At 36.7% G+C, this 23990-nt stretch overlaps 3 protein-coding genes and 1 long non-coding RNA gene across 4 annotated transcripts in view; 1 reads left to right on the forward strand and 3 right to left on the reverse strand.

Moving 5' to 3' along the window:
- Positions 1–20919, forward strand: part of LOC143302893 (uncharacterized) — a 56571-nt gene extending 35652 nt beyond the window's left edge. Inside the window, exon 3 of the long non-coding RNA XR_013058755.1 lies at positions 20634–20919. This is a non-coding gene — a long non-coding RNA (uncharacterized LOC143302893). The remainder of the gene's footprint in view (positions 1–20633) is intronic.
- Positions 1755–10367, reverse strand: LOC117164260 (uncharacterized). Its single transcript, XM_076619793.1, has 8 exons — positions 9866–10367; positions 9613–9747; positions 8868–9173; positions 7881–8002; positions 7262–7488; positions 6662–6800; positions 6423–6578; positions 1755–5509 (listed from the first exon to the last, which is right to left on the reverse strand). The coding sequence occupies exons 3-8, from the start codon at positions 8948–8950 to the stop codon at positions 3195–3197; spliced, it is 3042 nt and encodes a 1013-aa protein (XP_076475908.1). The 5' UTR covers positions 8951–9173; positions 9613–9747; positions 9866–10367; the 3' UTR covers positions 1755–3194.
- Positions 11183–15319, reverse strand: LOC117164259 (DNA damage-regulated autophagy modulator protein 1). Its single transcript, XM_033347218.2, has 7 exons — positions 15221–15319; positions 14635–14730; positions 13114–13235; positions 12817–13043; positions 12322–12460; positions 12074–12231; positions 11183–11610 (listed from the first exon to the last, which is right to left on the reverse strand). Exons 2-7 carry the CDS (start codon positions 14703–14705, stop codon positions 11539–11541), a joined length of 789 nt encoding a protein of 262 aa, XP_033203109.1. The 5' UTR covers positions 14706–14730; positions 15221–15319; the 3' UTR covers positions 11183–11538.
- Positions 16632–23990, reverse strand: part of LOC117164258 (uncharacterized) — a 34286-nt gene continuing 26927 nt past the window's right edge. Inside the window, exons 2-8 of the mRNA XM_033347217.2 lie at positions 22086–22271; positions 21637–21784; positions 21182–21458; positions 20649–20892; positions 19984–20121; positions 19586–19873; positions 16632–19107 (exon numbers count right to left, since the gene is read on the reverse strand). Of these exons, the coding sequence (XP_033203108.2) occupies positions 18725–19107; positions 19586–19873; positions 19984–20121; positions 20649–20892; positions 21182–21458; positions 21637–21784; positions 22086–22271 (1664 nt within the window). The 3' untranslated portion in view covers positions 16632–18724. The remainder of the gene's footprint in view (positions 19108–19585; positions 19874–19983; positions 20122–20648; positions 20893–21181; positions 21459–21636; positions 21785–22085; positions 22272–23990) is intronic.

The following is a 23990-nucleotide window of genomic DNA, read 5'->3' on the forward strand; positions in this document are numbered from 1 at the left end:
CCTCAAAGGCTGGTGTATCGCGATAATCGAAAATTATGCTGCAAGCAGTCGAGCACTCTCGAATTCGTGACGGATCCCTCGAGCTAGACATTTGGTCGCGCTGTCGAAGCGCCCGGGAGCGATTTCCGGCCGTGATTTATCCACCGGATGGAAGTTCGATTTTATTGTCACCGGAGGTATATTTTAGCATTATGCTCGTGCAACATCTACCGGTCTGCTCTCCCATAAATGCGGTATTTACGTCGCTATCATAGACCTGGAAGAACGAGCCCGGATCGCGATGACCTTCTAAACTCTAAACGATTGATATTCCACTGGGAGGCGAGCCCTAAGAATATTATTTGTCGTGATATAGCAGCCGGTAGTAAATATCCGACGAAATGGCAATATCAGCGCGTTATAGACGGTCCCTGCCGCGGCCAATATCCGAATACGAGAGAACAGGACGCGGCTCGAGAACTTCGTAAACCATTTGGGAACGTCGTAAAGCTTCGGACGAAAGTTGTTCTCGCCACCTCTATTGTTGCGTCGTTTTAATTTATTTCGAGTGTGTCCTACGCTCGTGGACTGGATTTGCGGATTTTAATTGAAAATTCCAGCAGAGACAGGTCCGCATGAATATCAAGCGTCGTCCTTTATCCGGTCAATCCAACGTGATCGGATTGCTCGTGGCCATCGTACTTTTTCATCCGAAAGTTTCAGCCTTCCGTAGATTGTACATGGGATTCATTAAGCCGTTGAATCAATTAAATCAACCATCTGGCGAGTTCAGTTCTAAAGGGGCTACGATCGATCGATCTCGTTATATCTAGGATATCCTTGTTCGGGTTGTTCCGAATATCGGTTATCGTTCGCGCCGTGGCGGCCACTGGAGGTTAGGTGTTAATTGAAATTAACGATCTCGAGGATAAGGGTCATGCAACATCGGAGAGTTTCACATAGATTAGGCTCAACGTTGCTCTAATATGGGAGACCGCGTGGAACGTGTATGCGTTCGAAAGTTAGAGTCTTGCTGTCCTATAGCCTCGACCTCACGTTTCCATACACGATGAAGGTATCGATCGATACTGCTGCTGTCCCGTGCGTCTCTTCGCAGATGTGAATTGCGAACTGTGCAGTCACGCGAGCTTTTCGGATGATCTCGTTGCGAAGATTGAGGAAATGCGCTCTAACGGAAAAAAGACACTAATAGCAAGGAAATAATGTGATTTTCGGTTAAGAGCGTCGCGGTGCGATGTAATGGAATTTTTTTTGCCGCTTTTCTTGTATCATATTTCAAATCTGTTAATTTTAATTTTATTTGAAACTTGAATTTGGAATTTGGAATTTTAATTGGAACTTGATATTAAATAAATAAATAAAAATATATATGTATATGCATGTATATATATATGTTCGTGAAATGAAAGGGATTTTAATTATACCGTATCACCGCCCTCAAAAGCAGGATGATCCTTTTAATTCGCTACGCATTCAGCCCAACGATTTTACGTTTTCGAAAATATGTCTTGAAGATCTTTAAGGATCCACGAGCGCGGCACGTCAAACGAAAATAAACTTTATCAAAATGAATCCGCGAATTTCGTCGGAAAGTTTGCTATGAGAGTCTCGTAATTTGTACTATAGGAAAATTAATTTGCTCAACTACGGGTATAAACTTCGAGGTTTGTACCATTCGCCGCGTGGAACGATAGGAAAGGATGAAAACTCAAGGGGGATGAAAGTGATTCACACACAGGAGCGATATCAACGCGTTTGTAAGCGTTCTCGCCAGCTTGCTTCACTTTTCTTTATTTTCTCTGTTTTTTTTCTTTTATATTTTTTTTTCTTGTTTAATCCTCTCAGCAATGTGTTACACCTTGAAAAAGAGGGATACGATAGGTAGACATAAGTAGCGTTAAATTGGTAGATTAAAGTTTAATTAGACAAATATGTACTGCACCTCGCGTACCCGCGATACGCGACGAGTTTTAGGCACTTTAGAACGTTACGTACGCGGTGCTAAATACCGTAACATGCTTAGCCCGTACTTTGCGCCACCAATAAGACTTATCTGCGACATTCTTCTTTCTATTATCGTTCACTATCGTTTTCACGCTTTGTCATTGTTTCTGGCACATACCCGTCTAGCGATCCGTAAACATCCTCCTTGGAAGCTCGTAAAAAGTTCTGATTGTGTTCCCGATGGGACACACGACCCTCATCCGCCTTCGTTGTACGCGAACTTTTCGCGTTTCGATCGTTGCGCGTGGTAGCACCTTTCGATAAATTTTCGATGATATGAAAAAAAATAAAAGAAATGTATTAAGAAAAATTGGGAAAGTCTGTCTGCCTTCCGCGTCATCGTGATGGATCCTTATTAAACGAGCGTGTATACTAACGAACGAATCGTATATCATTCCTACAATTAAACTTCTTGTCCCGTATAGCAAGCGTACCGTGTAAAAACATAATTATGGATCGTAAGCATAGCGATTATCACAGACATCAGCTGTAGCTTCTGGACGTTTATGGTTGCAAATCATAGGTTCTTCGTGGTCGGAAGTCTCTGGATTAGAATGACCCGATTTCCCCTCCGCGATACCCAAGACCAGTTTCGTTGGACGTTCTGGAAAGGTGGCCTCGCTAGAAGAAGATGTAATTGATTGGGTACGATGACTGGCCTTTTATCATCGATAATTAGAAGACTGTATAGGAAACATTTATGGGTGGTGCATAAGTGACATAGATCAGTACTCGACGACTATGCTTTTCGTTACTGACAATTATCTCATGTATCTCGATAATGAATCCTGTTGATCAATAAAGTAGAATAAACACCTGCTATATTTATCGATTATCGTTAATGTCTACGTTTGAAAATTCAGTTGGATCGCATCTTAACATTGGATTCACGCGATAGTGCGACGGCTAATCACATTCAGAAGACTAGAAAGTCTAGAATCAGATTGAAATTCTAAAAAAACTCCTAAACATCGATAAAAAGAGATTCCTGGGTTTAGTAAAACGGTGTCTGGTTAACTTGTCAGAAATCTGGTCTTGGGTGGGAAACATTTGATACGAAGTGGGGGTGCGACGAAAAATAAATGTAGTTAGTGCCATCTAACGTTACCATTCTTACGCGATATTTTCGCAGATGCTACTACGTTCTGTGAGTGGCTTTCGTGCCGGACGAAAACCGTTCGCGAATAGCGTTATTGCAGTAGACCGCTTCTGTCGTAGCTGACGGACCTGAACGCGTCTTCGACCAGATCCGTCAGACACCTGACTGCTTGTAACAGAGCAGCGAGGAGAAGAGACAGTGAAAGAGAGATCAGTTTGCTAGGCACTAATGCGTTCTCCGAGGAACTTTGACTTCTGCTCGATATCTTCTTTCTCTTTCTCTTGTCGGAACTTTTACCGCCACCGGACTCTTTCTCTTTCTCCTGCATCTTTTCTACGGAGACTGAGGTACGCTTCGTTCTATTTGGTGATTTTTCTCGTGGACGCGGGGTATTTACCGTAATTTCTTTCGAAATCTTCGCCCTTTTCTGCTCATTCACGTTCGACATCGCGAAACATCGATTAGAAGAAATAGATTCGATTTTCCTGCGAAAATCTTCCGTTTTCGCGTCTATGATAGTCCAACGTTTCTCGTTCAATCTTTTCTTATTTGTCATAATAGATTTATTTTGCGGTGTTTGCAACATTTCCTCCGACCTCGCTTTCCCGGTAAGATCCGGAAAATTCCCATTCGTCGATTCGAATAGCAAATTTTGCAAAGAGCTTTTACCAGTATCACGTTTGTCGGTAGAATCCAAATTCGAAAACGTCGAATTTTCATCCAGAGAGTTTGTCCTACTGTGACACTTGTCGCGGCAGAATAGTTTCTTCTCAGCACACGTGGTGTTCAGATTGTAGTCGATTGTTATCGGTTCTTCGGGTTCTGACGAACAGAGTCTGATATTCTCCTTGGCTCCTTCGAGAACGATTCTTCGAGGCAAAGTTTTGTTAAGACTGTTTGGAATGAAGTTTATGGCTTTTTCATGGTTGCAATTGGGATCGGCGGTTTCTTCACGGAAAATCGTAGAACCGTCTATACAGTCGGTGTTGGAACGATCATCTACTGATCCTGATTGATTGTTTTCTTCTATATTAGTGGTGTCAGATGACTCTTCGTTGGAAGCGTCGAAGGCACCAGCACCAGCATCGTCGTCTTCGTTGTCGTCTTTCATCGTTATATTATGACCTATCCAAACCTCTTCCTCTTCTTCTTCCTCTTCTTCTTCATCTTCCTCTTCATCATCATCTTCGTCTTCAGACCCAAGAGATTTTCTCTTGTTTATTACAGGAACAATACCGTCTGCGTACAGAAGATCCTGGACCTCGTATAGACTCTTCTCGATACTTGGACTTTTGTACAATAGGTTTCTCAATTCCGGTATATCGAGGTCTTGCACGTGAAGTAAATTCTGCTCGATATTTAAAAGACTCTCTTCTATCTGTACAAGACACTGTTCGATATCACAAGCTGGTTCGGAGCTTGGATCGCTTTTCGCGCCAGAATGATTAGTTTTAGTAGATTCATTATCACACATCTGTCCAATACTCGCTGATTTCTGCTTCTGATCTTCCAACACGCGATTATTAGAGCTTAAATGTTCTCTCCAGGATTCGATCGGCCAGCAAGCCGTCTGTAACAATTCTCTCGGCTGCGTTTGACTGTCATAAAACACTCTATAGTTACTGTGACTATTGGCTACCTCATAGTTGGTCTGCTGTCTAATGTCCCAACCTAACTGATCACTTTCCGCGTTTTCTCTGAAACTTCGTTCTCTGTTCTCCGACGACACACTATGATCACCATGACTGTTGGCTACTGAATAATTGGTCACTTCTTCTCGATTAGCATCCAGGTAATTCTTAACGGTCAATTCCGAATATATCTCGCTATACCTAGTGTGACTGCTGGATTCTTTGTAAGCGTTTTCGTGACTGTTTGCCATAGGATAGGTCGTACTTAGATCGAAATCTTCTCGAGGCCTTCTCGTAACTACTCTTGTCTTGCTGTAAATGGAAGAGTCCTCTTTACCGTGACTATCAGCGTCATCGTTCTCGTCGTCTACTTCTATTGCTCCTTCTGGGTAGGGAATTTCTTGCGTTTCATCAGGCACGATACCAGACTCTAAACAGGAATCATCCATGAGTATGTAACCATCCAAGACATTTTCATCCAAATCGATCCAATTCCTTGAATGATCTTCACCCCATTTTTGTCTACTTTCTGCTTCATTCTGTTCGCTCGTCTGTCTTCGTCGTTCGCATATCGTAGGATCGTGTACATGTATTTGCACCGGGCAGAGGACGTCGGTTCTCCTCTCGACGTCGCAAGTGGATGGCGGTGTGGTCGCAATCAGTGGTGTGACCTCGTCTAAAAGGGCCTCACGGGATTCACGGTACCTGTAACCGGGACATGGAGTGTTTACTGGAGAGTGTGAGAGGAGATTGACGTAACCACCGGCGCCTCTGCCTATGAGCGATCAGGTGATCGTTGTTGCATCTCGATTGTGACCCATTGCGGAGTCCTGGCTTTCGTTCAGCGCTTCGTTGCTCAATCTTGTACGGTTAAGGGTGGATATAACCTTAATACAGAAAAATGAATAAACAAAATATGTTAAATTTACTGTAAAAAGGTAGAACTATTTATAGAATAACGGAAGAGTTGAAATAGTGAATATAATATTTCTATAAAATAAGACAAAAATCCAAGATAAAAAGCTGTGTTGGAAAATTCGTTTTTGAGAAAAATGCATTTGAGAATCATTCGAGTACACGTGTACTTAAGTGATAACTGATTTTATAAAATTCACTAACTTACTTTAGATTATCTACGTGACTAACTTAGTTAATATCAATATTTACATATTAATTCGCTCTTAAGAATTTATGAATGAACACGATGAATCTAATAAGTGACAATAATAATAGATGTAGACTAAACCGAGTTCAGTTTATCATTTTAATCAAAATGTGATTTAATATGTTGCACATCAGTATATCGTGTCTTATCGCATATTTAATGAAAACTGATAGTTAATATCAGGAGTCAGTAACACTTGTGGTACTGATAATAAATAAACTACAATATTGTGTCACCTACAAAAGTATGTCTGGACTATCGCATTCTACTATTTATTTGCAATTAGAATACAATATAATTTTCTTAAAATCTTTCAATGCAATGCAATTTTCTTATTCTGAATTTTTATCTCAGTTTGAGCCATAAAATCTCCTTCACTGCACTTGTATCATACTGTATGGCACATCAATTATTTGAAATTACTAATATCATTATGATATTATTTAATAATATAATAATAATTTTAATTAATAATATAATAATTTAACTTATTTAAAACAATTATTGCGATAATTATCTCTACCTACCTTTGGATGAGTGACTTTAACATCGCGAAATTCTTCGGTGAATGTCAAAATGTACACGCAGAATGCTGCAGCGCACAGCCATTCAGTGATAGTGCTAGCCACGTGCAATTCCCATCCGCCATCTTCCTTGTACCATTTCCGAGGATTCGTACCTGGAAACGAAAATACAGATGCATCGTTTTAATATGTAAAAGAAGAACGTGTTAAACGAAGGGGGAAACACAACCAAACTAACCCTTATAGGCCAAGCGTGCCAGCACGCCAGTGATGAGAGTTACGACGAAACAAACGGTGCAAAAGGTGGATAATGCCGCCCGAAGGTGAGCCAGTTTCAACGAACATCCGAGCGGATGCAGGTAGAACGAACACACGGCCTGCGAACAAAACGCATGAAAAATGAGAAAGAGCCAGACAATGAAAGACAATGTAATGTCGTGAATAAATCAGCTTTCCAGGAAATTACGCAAGCCACGTATCAGACTTCATTTAGTACGATCCAATTAGGTGACATTAGTGTTTTATCCACGATCTTTCAGCTAGTTTTAATTTTTGTATTTTTATCAGACGGATGGCAGTTGTTGGATTCTTTTCGAGAGGAGAACGAAAAATTTCGAAAGCCACGTTTCATTGAACTATGTGGAATGAAAGCTCATGGGTATTAAATTTTGTAGAATAAAGATTGGATATGGAATAATAATAATAAGGATTGGAATAATTTGAGAGGAGAACTGTCGATTTTGTTTTATTATAGTTAGGTAAAATAGTTAATTCGTGGACCTGTACCTATACATTTTGTGATTGCAATTTCTTATTGAAATAAAATTTTTTAATGTACCTGTGTCCAAAAGTATGCAGTTCCACCACCGAAACATAGAAGAGCGCCAATAAAGTGTACCACTATGACAGATGTTTCTTGAAAGTTTGCGACCACCGAGAGGCCAAACGTCGATATTAGGCCAAAAATCAAGGCCCAATGATTCCATTTCGGTAGAGAATGTTGCAACCTAAACGTACTCGAACATTCTTTCACTTGAGAGTATCTTATGTAGACGAGGAACGACACTGAAACGATTCAACAAAATGTCAATTATCAATATGATACTGCAGTATGTTGCGTTCAATATTTCTTAATTATCATTTTTAAGATTATTCTATCACAGAGACAATAATACAAATAACACATATATCTGTCAGTTATTTTTACATCAAACAATTTTCATCGATACTGAGACACTCGTTGTTTGCACAGGTTTAGATATCTCTTTTAAAATTTGCGAGTCCAAGTTTAACGACGATCGCCTCCGAAAACAAATGCTATTTTTGCTTCGCTAAACTCTCGCTTATTCCCAGTGAACGAGAATCGAGGTCAGTGTACCGTGTGCGAAGTATCAATCGATTTTCTTCCTCCGAGTGTATCGAAGATTTAAATACATTTGTTGATGTTGGACACTCACTGAGCATCGCGATCATGTTGATAAACTGGGCGAATATGCAGCTTTCCGGTGCATAAGTAGCTGCATCCGAGATGTAAGGAAACTCGGCTTCCACATGACCCAATAGAACTGCTATTATGTAACTGCAAAATACAAATAAATCCATACTTTTTTATCGGAATATTTATTTACAAATTTTTTACTGAAAACTTTGTGGAAAATAAAGAAATCATAACATATTCCATTGCACTTAAGGATTAGATATAGCAAAACAGAAGACATAATAAATATTAATTACAAATATAAGAGGTTATCTGCATATTCAACAGGATACAAAACAGTCTAAGTAACCGTATGTCGTCTCAGCATATGTTAATGTAATATTATATCTGCTTACGGTAAAAGATTAAAACACAGCATATTAATTACTATCTTGGTTTACTAAATATGTTATTTTATGAATTGTTTGACGTCTATGTAGTCACGTGTTAGTCGGAATATGTTTGTGATATACAATAATAAAGATCGAATATTATCTTCATGTTTATTTATATGTGTTTCAGTATCTGCAAACTAGTATTCGCAGTGTACTATGCAGATCTGCGTAATTTGCAAAACAAATTTCCGACGGAGAATGTTTTATGCTTTGTACTTTGCATTCAATCACACATGGTGCGTCGAAAATAAAAAAAGGAAACTCTCGAACGTTGAATTTAAATTAAGCAAAACCGACTGCACACAGGCAGAATTCTTTTGTCTACAAAGTTCAAAATAACTAAAAATAACAAAATAACAAAAAACGAACACTATGGATTATTTTTTAGTAAAGAAAAACAATATCTCCAATCAAAATTAAAGAAAACTGACTGCATATAAACAAAATTTGTTTATCTACGAAATCTAACGAAACCAATAAAAATAAAATAACCACTATGGATTATTTTGAACAAAGAAGAAAATACCAGTTTAACAACTCTTTCATAATTATCGAGCAATAATTTTGCTTACGTCAAAATAAAGACAGAAGGCAACGAAATGAACAGGATAATCGGAAGATAATGGAGGTTGACCAGGAAATCCTCCTTGTCCATGTTTCCTGTGTGCGTTTGTGGTTATTTTCGGCTTTCCCGCCGGAACCAATGACGTCAGATGATGACGCCCACGGAAGACGCCGCTATCGTGGAGACACACGCGTCGTTGCACGCGTCCACAAGGTGCGAGCACTCATGCTCGTCTGTTCCAAGAGGCTGGACCTCTTATTCTACTTCCTTCCCACGGGAATCAGTCGCTAAAATGCATGGAGCTGCGGCCGCACTGCAATTCAATTGCCATTAACGTTCTTCTTCGACGTACCTTTGATTAAAAAATAACAATATGTCACGTGGCGACCTAATATAAAACGTGCTCGTATTGTTTTCAATGTCATTGTTTTCAATGTCGTTGTTTTCATGAATTTTAGTTATATTTTGATCTAGAATGTTTCAAATATGTGAATTCTGTCGAGTTGTATATACTACACATATATGCATATTGTCAGTGATAAATATTTGCAACTCTATTTAAAGCACGAAAGGAGTCAGTGCCAGTCACTGCATGACTATATTTAACTGCTACAATAATATATCATAGTACTATGATAATGCTATAGTAAAATACTACAATAAATTACGTTATACTGTATATTACACTACATGCGTACGATTGAAAGTAGATCACAAGCTGCGCGCCAGAAATATCGTACACGGTGTCTTACCAGAAAAACTACAGCAAGTGTCCGTGGCACACGTCGCGGTCGCCGCAAGTATTCGCCGACAATAGAGAGTGACACAACTCGAAACGCCTGCACGAGGTGCCGTTCTCGACGTGTGCGTTCTCACGCGGGCGTTGTCTAGGGACAGAGGAAAGGGAACCCTTGCAACGAAGCAATTGGAAATCTTACGTAGCAACGACGCTCGAAAACAGTCGATTCTTCCAACTCATATGGACATGAAAAAAATTGCTAGTACCTTTGACGTTTTCGTTGTCTCTTGAGCACCAACGTTCCTTCCACAAACTATCTCGTCGTACTGAAACTAGAAACTCTTTCGAAGGGGCTGCACACGGTTGAAGGTCTTCTTATCCAATAGCACCCAACAACACCTAACACTCTTTACACTATGTCGTTGACGATATACGAAGAGCAAAGTACGATATTCCACTTGATTTCCTTTTCTTTCGGTTCTCCCGTAGTTACGTGATTTTCGAGCTTTTGTTTGAGAGGCCAGGGTGAAGAGCGAGCAGAATCACAGAGGTTATGGCCGACTGTGCGCGATCGATGTTGTGCCAGCGAGAACGGCGCTCTCAGCAGCTGCGCCACGAGACTGATGCCGCGCCGTCGTCGTTACTGACAGACGTTCTCCAAGAAACGTTTGTCCTAATACTACTCGCGAACGTGTTGCGATAATACGTACATACATGTAGACGTAACGCTTATCAATACCGTTAAATAATCACCTTTTCGCTTTACGATCGTCCGGATGAATGTCTTCTAACGAATTTATGACTCTGCAAATTCTTTCTACTTTTCTACGAACTCGTTGAGACGCAAATATTCGCATTAAAACCGAATACGTATATCGAGGCGGAATTCCTCGAACATGTTCCTCGAGCGTGATCGGACGGCAGGCTTCGTTCTGCGATTAAAATCGATTCGAAGCAAACCACACGATATTTTTTGATAAAAATTTCATTCATATTACAAATTAAATTCGAGAAACGATGGATTGGAAATCTATATCTTCATTGATTCGTTGAACGAGGAGTTTTTAATTTGGTTAGGAAGTTGCAGGTATCGACTGACAATTGACAACGTGATGAGTGCCAGTCGACATCCAAATTTGGTCGCGGGTAATACTTCAGGGCAAGATTCGCGCAAAATTTCCGCATTATTCGAAGTAACTTTGATTGAGTGAATAGAGAGAAAGATAAATCACGTTTGTCCATGGAGAGCAATTTGTAGTACGAACGTTCAAACAGCAAATTTTGCTTTAATGCTGGTAGATGATGACCTTTACCGTGTTTGCGGGTTTCAAAGTTGATTCGCCTCCTCTTCTGTGGAGACATTTGAATATTTGTTCGATCAACTTCATCGGGGATTACTATTTCACGTGATGGGTTTTATCGACCGCAAGAACAACGAAACGTCGGTATCTATCAGTAATTGAGGTGTGAATCGAGATAACGCGATCAGCTGCAGTGATAATCGAGCAAACTGTTGAATGAAAAGAAAAAGAAATAGAAGATACTCACACGAATAATTTAAAGAATTTTGTAAACATTAAACGTGGTGTTAACCCTCTATAATCAGATTTTTTTTCGATTTATAAAAGAAAGATATGATATGTGATATAATTATACAAAAATATACAAACTAAAGTATTTAATGCTTAAAGAATGAAAAAAATCATATTCAGATTTCGCTCCTTTAGTTATGTTGATAAAAATATGAATTTACATAAACATGCGTAATGTTCTAGTAATAAGCAGAAAATAAAATTTCCAAAATGTATATAACTTCCAAGTTATATGGTGTTATAGAGGGTTGAATCAAAGAAGCAATTAAAAGTAATGTTACTAGAAATTATCTTCAAATGCATACGTTAGAAGGAAGATAATTTAATGCTTGAGTATTCGAGGAGTTTTAGGATTCTTGAACTGGTGGATTTAGCTTGTGTGGTAATTTCAAATCTTGATCCTTGTCTAGATATATCAACTGAAAACAAAAGATTTGGAAGTCATTGCGATATTATTTTAACGCTGTTTTGGTTGAACTCTGCTCCGATAAGATTAATTGAATCATGATTATGGTATAACTGTTTGGGAACTTTGAACACGAAGAGGAAGCACGATATTGTAAATTATGATTCAACGTGCAATATTAATCGCTTGTATCTATCGTGTGATAAATACTTGTATTTACAATGGCTCGCGAAAATATTCGAACACTTATCACCGAGAACTTACTAAAATGTTATTAGCACTATAATGAAACAAGTATCGCGAGGTATCTATTGCAAGTATACATTTCTCAGAGATCATCGAAGTATTGGAACAATTAACTATTTGCTATATTAACAGGCTATAATATTTAATAAGATCATTTTTAGTACAAATACTAATTTTTTTAGTTTCGCGAGCCACAGTGTATTAAATATAATGTTATAAGAAAAAAGTACCGTAACCACAGGATCCTCGAAATTGATTAATCGAAATTCTGGCACGAACGTTAGCAGGAAAACGCAATAAACAATCGCTAGAACCCACTCGGAAATGGCACTAGCGACATGCCAAGCCCAGCCACCGTCGGTTGGCAGCCATTTCTTGTAATCATCGCCTGCAATTCACAGAAACCTCATTATCACATATTATTGTCTGCCCGCTTATTATCATATCTCAAGTAAGGCAAGTGGAGAAATAATGTCACCTTGAAATTCTAACATTGAAATGTAGCCAGGTAGGATCGTGGTAATTGTCAAAATTAGCGTCAACACCGAAAGTGCTGCACGAATGTATACTACAATTCTGCCATTCACTGCTGGTACCATTTTGTGACTTAAATATGTCTGAAAGCATTATATATGTAACAAATATGTATTGTTTTTTTTCTTGTGTACGAAATTTAAGGAGATAACGATGTTATAGCTCTTCGACGGCACACGAAAAGATATTCAAATGCATTTTTCTTAAATCCATATTTTTTGAAACCCTACTTAACTGATTAACGTAAAATTTTGCTATCTTTATGAGAAAGAAGCGGATAGTCATATTTCAAAACTATTTTGTTTCATTATGCTCTGTTACACAGGAGTAAATTTCCAGAATATATCTGGGTGAAACAAGTGATACGTACTATTGTTGGCAATAAAAACTCCCTTTCTAAATTTATTTCTCCTATCCATTTATCAGGAATCCACCGTACCTGCAGGCAAAAGTAAATGGTTCCAGCCGTGAAACAAGTCATTGCTCCGATCATATGAGCCGCGACAACACGGGCTTCTTGAAAATTCGCCAGAATATCGAGTCCAAAGCAACCTAGAACGCCGCACCATGCCGTCACAACAACGATTTTCTTGCTAACGAGATCGTTGCCCCTTTCGAATTGCCATTGGGAAACTTGTCGATGTCTAATGTATACGCAACAGGCGACTAAAATACATGTGCAGTGTTATTAACCGCGGTAGATATACGTTTAAACGTAAAACTAGTTGATATTTACGGAGTAACGCAGCTATATTAAGGAATTGGGCAAATATACACGATTCCGGAGACAAGGTGCCTGTTTCCGATATGTACGGAAATCCTGGTACTACGTGGTCCCATTGCACCGACATAGTGTATCTGAAATGCAATTGCTTTGAAAATGGATGCTCGTATATTACATGTAGAGTGTTGATTTAGAAAAGGGGATTAGTTAAACTTTGATTATAGTTCATTTATTACATAAATTGTAGATATAAATTATAGATGTAGCCTTTAGATGTACCGATAACGTAATTCCAAGTAATGCTCAAAGAAAATAATATTGAATAATTTAGATTTAGAAATGTAATAAGTAAGAAAATGCAATGTAAGAAGCTTTTTTTAAAATAATACAGTGACCTGCAAAAATCTTCGTACATTTTACACAAAGATCAATTTTGTTAAAATAAACTCTTAGAAAATTTCATACTGAAGTTAGTGCATTTTCTGCCAAGATAACTAAGAACTGGTTAAGAAATAAATATATTACATATGCTTGCTTTAAATTAGAATGACTTTGTCATAAGATCCACGACAGCTTCTGCGGAAAACTATATATGCTCAGCTGAAATGAAACAAATTTTCTTCTCTAAATTAAACAATTTAATAATTAATAATCAGTTATGGCCAAATACTAATAGTAAAACATAATCACGTTTGAAAGTTAAATTCAGTAATAAATCACGATAAGTTTAAGTTTCGCTAGAATTTTTCCCTAATAAAAGAAGCACTTTCAACAAGTATGCTGGCTTTCGATATTGCAAATCCATTCAATGGCACATTGACGATTGAATGTGTCTTTATTTACAGAACAATGATCCCTGCGAAGTGTACACAGTGGAACATAATGAATCAAACTAATCGCGATTTACATCATGCTGTCAGATACAGAATGCGCGGCTGTCGTTGTTTCTGATACCGTGGCCTTGATCGACCGCAAAGCTAGTTAGTAAGCATTAGTTTTACTCGTTCTGATTATGGCTTTATTTTTGCTATGAATTGGCAATCATTGTGTTAATGTGAATCCATATTTCTAATCACCGAACCTTGTTCTGTTGCATCCTTTGAGTCATTTTCGTTCGAATCGTCTTTTTCCATAGCCGAGAAATTCCTCAAATTTGAAGAAAATATTGAAAAATCGTTATTGGAATATTATGATACGGCTTTTGATTTCAATTCTATGCCAAAAATTTCCTTAAAATATCGTAAGTGGTTTCCTTAACGGAAACTAAAATAAAATTGGAATACAGAAAATTGAACGACAGCAACAGATATAAACTATAAGATTAAAAATAAGCAACATTTTTATAAGAAAATATTGTACTGGTGATGTGTAATTTTTGACAATTAATTTAATCATAATAAAAATTTGATTACAGTAATATTGTAATAAGAATTGAAAGTAAAGTTTAATGCAATTGAAGATGAAGGAAATATGATCATTTAACCAAGAATTCAGTTTTCTCCGCTGAAGCTCATTTTTTCTTGGTAGACTTACGTAATTAGAAACGTTACCGGAATCAGGATAAAGAGACTTAGTGGAAGAACGTGCAACTTTCCGTAGGACATCCTCGCACTCGTTCGTTTCGAAGCGCTGAAAAATATCGTGTTTTTTACCAAACTGTACTATCACATTCCAGATACCTTGAGTTTCATAAACGAATATAGTTTCACTGACTAATATACCAATAACGGCACAATTAGATCACTTAGTAAATGAAGTGCAAATGAAAGACCAAAATTTTAATTATAATTCACTAATGAGAATAAAAATCTTAAACTAAGAAGTATAGTACAGTAAGATTTTTGTGATACAATATATGTTACTTCAATTTTAAACTTCAAGTATGTTTAAAGCATTTATTACAGAGCCACCGAAAAAATTTTCATTTCACCAATTTATAATTGAAATTGAAGATAAGAGGCTTTAAAGATAATTTAAAATAATGACTAAATATTACGGCAAAGAAATGCTAGTTAGAATGCCATCATTTTCGAATTAGTTGCCTGGTAGAAAAGTAAAATGAAAAGTAAAATTTTGCTCATTCCAAGTAAATCTTTCCCACAGAAGTGTAATTCCTTACCTCGACGATATAATTGGGTTTCTGGGATTATTTTTCACTAGATGAGATAGCTGCAGCTACGCCAAGGGGGTACCTTCATGGGACGCCTTGGAGCGACTGCTCATCAGCGCTGTTAGCGTACCTCTTGTTCTACGCAACCTGGCAATCACCGATTAACGCACACGATTACATTGCATAGCAATTAACGCACCGTCTGATTCCATTCTCGATCAAGTCTGTCTCATTTTCATACAAATCAATTTCCTTCTCGAGGACAGTCACTTGAAATCCCCTAAATTGTAACAAGTATAACGAATTCTCCAATCTCTAAGTTACAAACTCATCTAATTTTAGTTCAAATATAAGTATATTCTATATTCAACATAATTCTATGAACATACTCTATATTGAATTGATTTTTCTTGATTCTATATTAAGAAACTGGAACTCAAATTTGCTTAATTCATTAATTTATCTAATTCATTATTTTGTTTCATGGGTTCTTTTTTCTGGAGGTTCTTTAATATTAATACTTTAATACCGTAATTACTTTAATCCTGTCGAAAGCATCATCAATACTGTCACCAAAACTATGTTGCAAACTGTATAATTTCCATATTTCATTCGACTGGCGTAATTTTAGAGATCCGAATTTCAAAGCGTGCCTCTGAACATAGATAATGATGCAGAGGTAATTAGATAAAAAGAAGAATTTTTTAAAAATATGTTTTGTAGGTTTGCTAGTCAACGAAACTTACATTTAGCATGGCCAAAACGCGATTAAAGAGAATTAGAATTTATCGATAAAGCGTTGCTGGTACACGCTGAGTCGCGTTCGATAATTCTCGCATGCCAATGCACGTAACAAATGTTCAACTGTCGGCTACCAAGAATTCGTAATTAACGCCGCATTATCAGCCTTACGTACACCGATGTCGTAATGGAACATTTGGGGATACTGTTCCAATTGCATAATTGATTTCCTTCCACACAGCTCTCTAGTCGTAATTGGAAAGAAATTTCTCCATGATTTCTTCTCGTTGAATAAATGAAATGCTTTTCATTTCTTCCTAAATGAACGTTATATTTTTTAAGCTATTTAACCGGAGAAAATTATTTTTTAATAATTGATTATATGTTTAAAAGTTTGAAGAATAAGGAAGATACATTTCGTATCTCGAGGAAAATTGCAAGTCAAACTATATATAATGTTATCTCAGCTTTAAGAAGTTAATTGCAGAGAGACATGTATGCACAAAGTAGGTTAACGAAGGAAAATATTGACAGAATGGCTTTACGTGCACACTATATTTTTTAATTTTTTGTTACTTTGAGTATTTCATTGTTTTCGCATTTATTGTTATTTTTATGTTGGGAATAAATTCCTAATAAAGAAAGGCAAAAACAACGAGATATTTGATAAAATCATGTTTCTGTATTAACAACGTTACAATATTACAATATAGGCAGTTTATTCGGTGTTGTTTCTTTTGCTGCAGCGTGTAATAAACAGTAATTCGTAAATTATTGTTCTTTGCGACGTTAGACTAGTAGCCTTGCGTTATCATCGTGATAACAATAATATGATAAACGTAACTTAAACGCGACATCGCGTAGGCAGGTGTCGAGTCATTAAAATAATATTTCATTAAAAATACTCTCCGGCTGGTTCTCATTATTATATTAGATATTCATCAGGCTATTTGTTTAATGATATTTTTAACTCATTAAGGATCAAGCAATGAAATAATATGTGAAAATTGCAAAACGCAATATTATTCTGATAATAGATACTTTACGGATTAGAAAAAATAATTCTCGGTATATATAGGAATTAATTATACAAATTACAGAAAAAATTTGTAATACATACAAAATTTACATAATTTAAAAAATGTGCAGTTTACTATTATACTATAAAAACTTTAGAATCTAAGTAGAGGAAGAAATAAAGATGAAACAAATATTTAAAACTTTCTTGAAATAGAATATACTGACGTGAATTGACTGAAAAAAGTTGCAAATGGAATGTTGTATCAACGAAACGTTGATCCTTAATGAATTAATTTGATAGGTTCTTTAAATAAAATTATAGTGTTTATCGCTCGATCGCATAAGGTATTACAATTGCAATACCAATTTGGTTTCTCTGTACAAATCCTTGATATACTGTTGGCTTCAAATTGTCCTTAATCGACTATTTCGGGGCTCCTTAACTGTAATCTACGTTATAATACCACACGCATGTGCATACGCTTATTATCACGTATATAAGTATGTATATATATGTACATAACATGCGTATGTATGGTTCTAATATAAATAGTTTGATAAATAAATAGTGTTGTTATCTCTTTGCGTTTGTACCGATCGCGGTTCGCTCGATCACAGAAAGAGAAACGCTGCACGTATGAATATTCTCTTAAAATGCCTCGAACGATACAATGGTACAACCATAAACTCTTGTACCTGGCTACATATTTATTCGTATCGTTATATTATACCATTTATCGCTGCATACGAATTTCGTTTTGGACTAGTTTCAATATCTTTAGCTAGCATTGCCTACGTGCAAGCAGATTCCTTCGAAAAAGACTCTGAGTCGCAACTTTTACATCGACATGAATCGAACAATCTTGTGTTTAATAGAATTATTCAAAATTTTAGTTTCAATTTTTCAACCTTTTTTAAATAGAAGATCTTAATTTTCTATGATTCACAATTTTTAAAATAAAAATTACATTAAAATAAAGAAACTTGAGCTGTTTGTTTGAATGTGTCCTGTCTTCCCTTTTTGTTAAATTGACGAAAGATCGTTCGATTCGCACATCTACGCGTGGCAGTGAACTAATACGAAGCTTTAAACAAAGACGTCGACGGGAGTCGAGGTTATCTCCATGTGGACGGAACGTTTCCGTGGTTCCTCTCGTCGAAAGCCGACATTATTGTCCTTAATTACACCGCGAATTAAGTGACCCTTACTGGAATTTCCTACAGCTCCGTAGGGACGTTTAACGCAGATTAACGTGTTTCGTTCGCAAAAGTATCGCTAATATGATCTCTAACAGTACCTTAAATCAAAGAGGAACAAACGAGACAGACGATCGAAGGCAGCGCGATAACGAGAGATGTCGGCCTCTTGGATAATTCCCCTCATTTTTTTTTAACTTTTTTAACTTTATTCGTGATTTTGATCCTCGAGCCTCCATTCACATCGCATAACAATAATTATGTAATAATATCTATCCTTTTTTTGTATTATTGCAATTAATGAATTATTCCAAAATTCAATTTGCATAAAATTCGGAAAATACTAATTTTCAGTGTTTACAATTCCAATTCACATTCACTTATGCAAGTAAATCAAAATTTCTTTTACGTAATTAAAACAGTATATATACAAAAATTACATTACAAACTTAAAAAAAGCTATTTAAGTATCCATTTACATAAAAAAAGTCGTAAAATTTCATTCAGAAGCATCCTCAGTGAGTATTAACAGCTTCTTGGATTCTGGTGATCGAGTTACGTGCTTGCCTCGTCAATCACTGTGATCACTCTATTAGCAGGAGGCACATTCGTCACGTGCCACTTGGGCTTGGGATCGGTCTCTTCGTTAGTCGGTTGAGGCCCTGGGGATCGATCCAAATTCGATTGACCACCCTTTGAACGAGCCAGGGACCACCTTCGGCCTCGACGATCCGTGATAATCGGCATTTCAGCTATCAGATTGTTCTCGAATTCTGACAGCATTAGATAATTCTCGACCTTGTTGCACGAGGTTATACAGTCTCCGATGTAATCAAGGTCCTCGAGCATGTTGTCAGGAAGATCCATATCCGCAATTCCCTCCTCGGAGATACACGTCAATTCTGGCTTCTCCGGGGCAAGGCCGTCGATCAATTCGCCTGCAATGAGATTCCATCGTTTGCTATCTCGGTTTGATTTTTTCTTTGATGTTATAGAGTTGATTGACCCTTGAGATATAATATAAAAATTCGAGGTTTTAGAATCGTAACCCTCAGTTGGATTATATGTGATCACAGCAATATGGATTATATTTGAGTTGGGTTATTTCATTTTAGGATATTCAATCTTAATTTATATCTTATATCCTTAAATATTTGATTTTAGTGTTCAATGTACTTAAATTTTATATGTATTTTTTTTATTCGAAGAGGAGATCCTATGACTGATACAAATGTGAGGAATAAATGAGGGAAACAGTAGGGTTAACCTAAACTTTTGTGGTTTGCTTACGGCCCGAGGATATGTAAAGGAGATTTAAAGTAGATATTAAAAATTGTATGTCGAAGATTTTAATTATAAAGGCAAAAGAAGTTAGTCAACATTAATATAAAAAATAACGTAAGTGAATAAATTTACCTGGATTTGGTGCAATCTCAGTTCCAAGCACAAGAGCAGCCGCAGCAGCTCCTGCAGCAGCCACATGTGGACCATCGTTGTCTGGTTCCTGGCTAAACGACAATTTTCGGCGTTGTGGACAATTATCCGAAACGCAGAGATGCTTGGTTCCGTTAGACCTTATGTGTTTATGCCTCGATAAATTTCTTCTGTGAAGGTCTATGAAGAAAAGAGTGAAACTGCCTACTAGAACACAGGTCGAACTGAAGTAGTAACCAGCCTTCCCACCGTAGTTAATGTTCATGTATCCTGAAAAATCTCATACTCTTAACATTTTCTTGATCGATGTTATATTGCGTCATTGAAAACGTAGTAACGTTGAGGACATTCTTCAAACAAATTAAATATTTCACTTTTACCTGAAATTGGAACTCCAATTGCTATTGGTATAGCTTGGAAACATTGCACGAAACCCCACGTTCTTGCGAAATTTCTTGCTCTGACTCTCTCATAGGTGTACATTTTGAGACTGTAGTGGTAACCACCACAGAAGATGCCTGCAAAATTCAATGTTTCATCTTAATTAAAACCGGAATTAACTTGAATTTATAATAAAGAAGTGATAAAATTCGAATTTCGGGGAGAATGTGAGTCGTTAGTGAGTTAATCAAAGTCAAAGTTAAGAAAGGAAGAGTTTTTGAGAATCTTTTTGAACGAGGTCACTGTCATTATTCAATATAGCTTTACATATTTTATTTAATCTTATATGAGCAAAGCTCTATCTGCAATGAAACATTCTTTGTAGAAGAATAATACAAGAAAAATACATTAAAGAAAAAGAAAGGAGATGAAATGATAAAAATATTATATATATATACAATAATAATAATAATAAATAATAAATAATAATACATAATAATAAACTATATATAGTTTATTATTTAATATTTATTATATAACATATTATATATAGTTATAGATAATTCAAAAGAGTCGAGAACTTAGGTAGGAATTGTAGGGATGTATATCCTGAAAGGATTTTTTCTGAAGTGTTCACGCACTTTTACAGGCGAGGATACTGTACCGTAAACCCAGGCGAACAGCACATATCCATGATAATTTCCTTGAACGGCAGTGAGGGCCAAAATGCACAATCCGCATACAAATATCGCCGCTTGCGTAAGATACTGACGCGCTATCCTGCATTCGACGCTGTGATGTACGACTAAAAGGCCAAAGACGACACAGCCGAGGGTCCAGGCCAAACCGAGGTAAGCCTGAAGTAGGATCACCGTGTCACCAAGACCTTCTTCCTCGGCCTGATGTGCCTACAATGAAATAAAATATTTAAAGGACCAAATTTAGTTCAAAATATTTTCCCACTCTTGCACTTATTAGATTGCGGGTGTTTATGCAATTTTATATTTTTATAGATACCACCAATAAAATGGAATTTATATAGAAATTTGTTTCTCTTATTGAACATTGTAACAAGCACTTTGCTGTGAATATTTTATAATTCTATTGCATATTATATGCATTCTATCAATTTTGCACTTTTAAATATTCCAAACATATAGCATTTAATTATTTAAAGAAATTTATTACGCATTTTACCAAGTAAAATATCGGGGTGTTGATCCCAAAGGCAGATATTCCAGTGGACACCAGCAATATTCTTACTGTTTTGCTCTTCAGCGTACTGAAGTCGAAGAACGGTGGTCTGTCGTCTGTCTTGTTTTTATCTTTAATTTTACGTTTTTGATTTTTCAAATGTAAAATGGCTCTACGTTGTGGATGATACAAGGATGCGCTTCGATAAAAGGTACCCAGGATGAATGTCAAGAAAACGACACCCGTCACTGCCTGAAGTCCTAAGCGCCAACCAATTTTGCTAAAATCGGAATACAGGATTTTTTATAATTTTGCTTTTTTTATTTAGGAAATTTTTTTCTCTTTTTTCATTTTGAATCAAGTATTTTTATGTTACATCACGCTTGACTTAACAAATATCAATGAATATGAATTAGAGCTTTGTGTAATAGCTCAGATAAGAATATCTCTTTTGTTACCTAATCATTCCCTTTATGAAAACCGACATTACAGCGATACCAAGGCCACTTCCGGATACGATGAAAATCTCAACCAGTTCTCTTCTCCTTTTAAAATATTGCGCCACCATCAGCGTGCTACAGTCCCTCGTCATGCCAACCCCTATACCTGCGTAAAGTAATTAAACACAGTCCATGAACTTGCCATTATCTCGATCCCTCTGTATTTCTTCCTAAAGTAAAGTTTTATCTAAGGAATTATTCAAGGGAATCGTTTGTGCCGAAACTGTTGAGGGTAAAAGTGACGTACGAAAACTTGTAAAAGTCGAGTTACAATTGCTTTAGAAGAAAGATGGATGATGTTTAATCAATGAAGAAGAATCGTTATATTATATAAGTTCTGTCATATTTCTTGTTTCTATGAAAAGAAACAGCAGTAGAGAATTCCTTGTACTTTTACAGTGACTCACCGACAACTGTGCCGTAGCTGAAGAACAACTGGTGGAACTGCGAGGCAAAAGAAGTGAAAAGGCAACCGAGTGCTGTAACGAGGCCACCCAAAACCGCGGTGAGTCTTATACTTTTCCTCCGACAGAACGCTATTGTTACGGGTGAAACTAGTAAAGCCACTCCCGTAGACATTGCTCCCAGCCACCCTATAAGAAGATAAAACTTTCTTAATCGCTTTTTGATCGTTGAACATCGTTGTTTGGCTTATATTGTTCTCAATAAAAAGACGTTATGTGATATACGTAACATCATGCAAGTTCATTAAATAGCTGTATTTCTATATATGTTCTTCTTTTAGTAACTTTATGGCCGCATAATAGAAATGTTTCGGAGTTTAAAACAGATAAAATAGCTTTACAAAAACTGGGATCTATTATATAAACTTTTCATTTATTACGAGTATGAATTTAAACGCGAATTTTTTTAGTATTTTTGATGAAAATAATGCTTTTGTTAGCGATATACATAGTTCTATATTTTTGAGAAATATTTTGTATTTTATTTGGATCAAATTTTACATCAGGCTGAAGTTTTGTTTCTGATTCATAGAATTGAAATAGTTACGTAGTTTTTAAAAGTCTACAGTATTTTCTACAAATTAGAATTTCTTAATAATGGAATTTTGAAAATAATGATGAGTTTTTATATTACCGATGGTTCCGGCTTAAATAACGCTTGTTCTTCATTTCGCCTAGCATACTTCTTGCCATTTTATTGTTCTTTCCTTATGCGAAGTTTATAGCTGATTATATTTTTCTCATTGCATAATTCTGTTTTTATATCTTAAATGAAGCTATTACTTTTTCAAGCTATATATATGTATATAAAATGATTCTCTTCCATCACTGCACATTAATGGATAGCGTTTGCACCTTTTAGATCCATCCCTTTTTCATATTGATCGACAGATTTTCTTAAAGGAACTGTCTTCCTTTGATTGATGAGAGTAGTTAGTGATTGAAATATCAATAAGTAGATATTAATCTGATATTTCACGAAAGACAGCTACTGAAGTAACAGACCCAATTTATTAGAAACTTGATACTTCATAAAGTATGAAAGTATATAAAATGTTATATAAAGTGTATAAAATATTATAAGAGGTGTATCGTACGAATAATTATGAACCATAATGTGCCTCGATAATTTCCTGTATATACAAATTCGAAGAAAAACAAAGTGATATTGACTCAATTGACCAAACACCACGATCAAACGCTTCACGCGCCTCATCATCCATTGATATTCAAATTCTCTCAAGCTTCATTTGCACCGTTCAATATACGATTTATGCGGTTCGTATGCCGTTACGGACTCGAGTTTCGCCCCTTGACGTTCGATCCCGACCGTCCACATTTCACCTTCGCGGTTTGTAATCATAATAAACGCTTTACGCTCCCAGAGTTCCTCTCAATTAGAACCGTATAGTGGCATGATCGATATTTCTGACTCGCTATTTCGTGCTGGACACCGTATTTTCACTACAATTCTCGCCTTCGTTGAATTGGTTCACCGTTAAGAGATCGAATATGATAAATCGATTCCGTTCCGAGACAGCACCATGGCCACTTTCGTCGTCGGTTCTAATTCATTTTGAAACGGCCACAAACGATCGTACCAGTGATCGTTCTTCCTTGCTTACGCGTTTTCTTTTACCACGACCACAGCGATCGGTCTTCTTAAAACCGCCTATTAAATGTCGACTACCTTGCTAAACAGAAGTTGACTCGCGATCGAGGTTAAGACTGTTTTAATTACGGCCACGACGAATAGCCTGAATGATTAGCAGCGCTCCGCTCGGTCATTTAATTAATTTTCACTGTTTGCCGAAGCCGCGTTTGTCGAGTCGGCTCATCGATCAATCG

The sequence above is a fragment of the Bombus vancouverensis genome, chromosome 7 (assembly GCF_051014615.1).
Source record: "Bombus vancouverensis nearcticus chromosome 7, iyBomVanc1_principal, whole genome shotgun sequence".
Classification (NCBI taxonomy): Eukaryota; Metazoa; Arthropoda; class Insecta; order Hymenoptera; family Apidae; genus Bombus; species Bombus vancouverensis.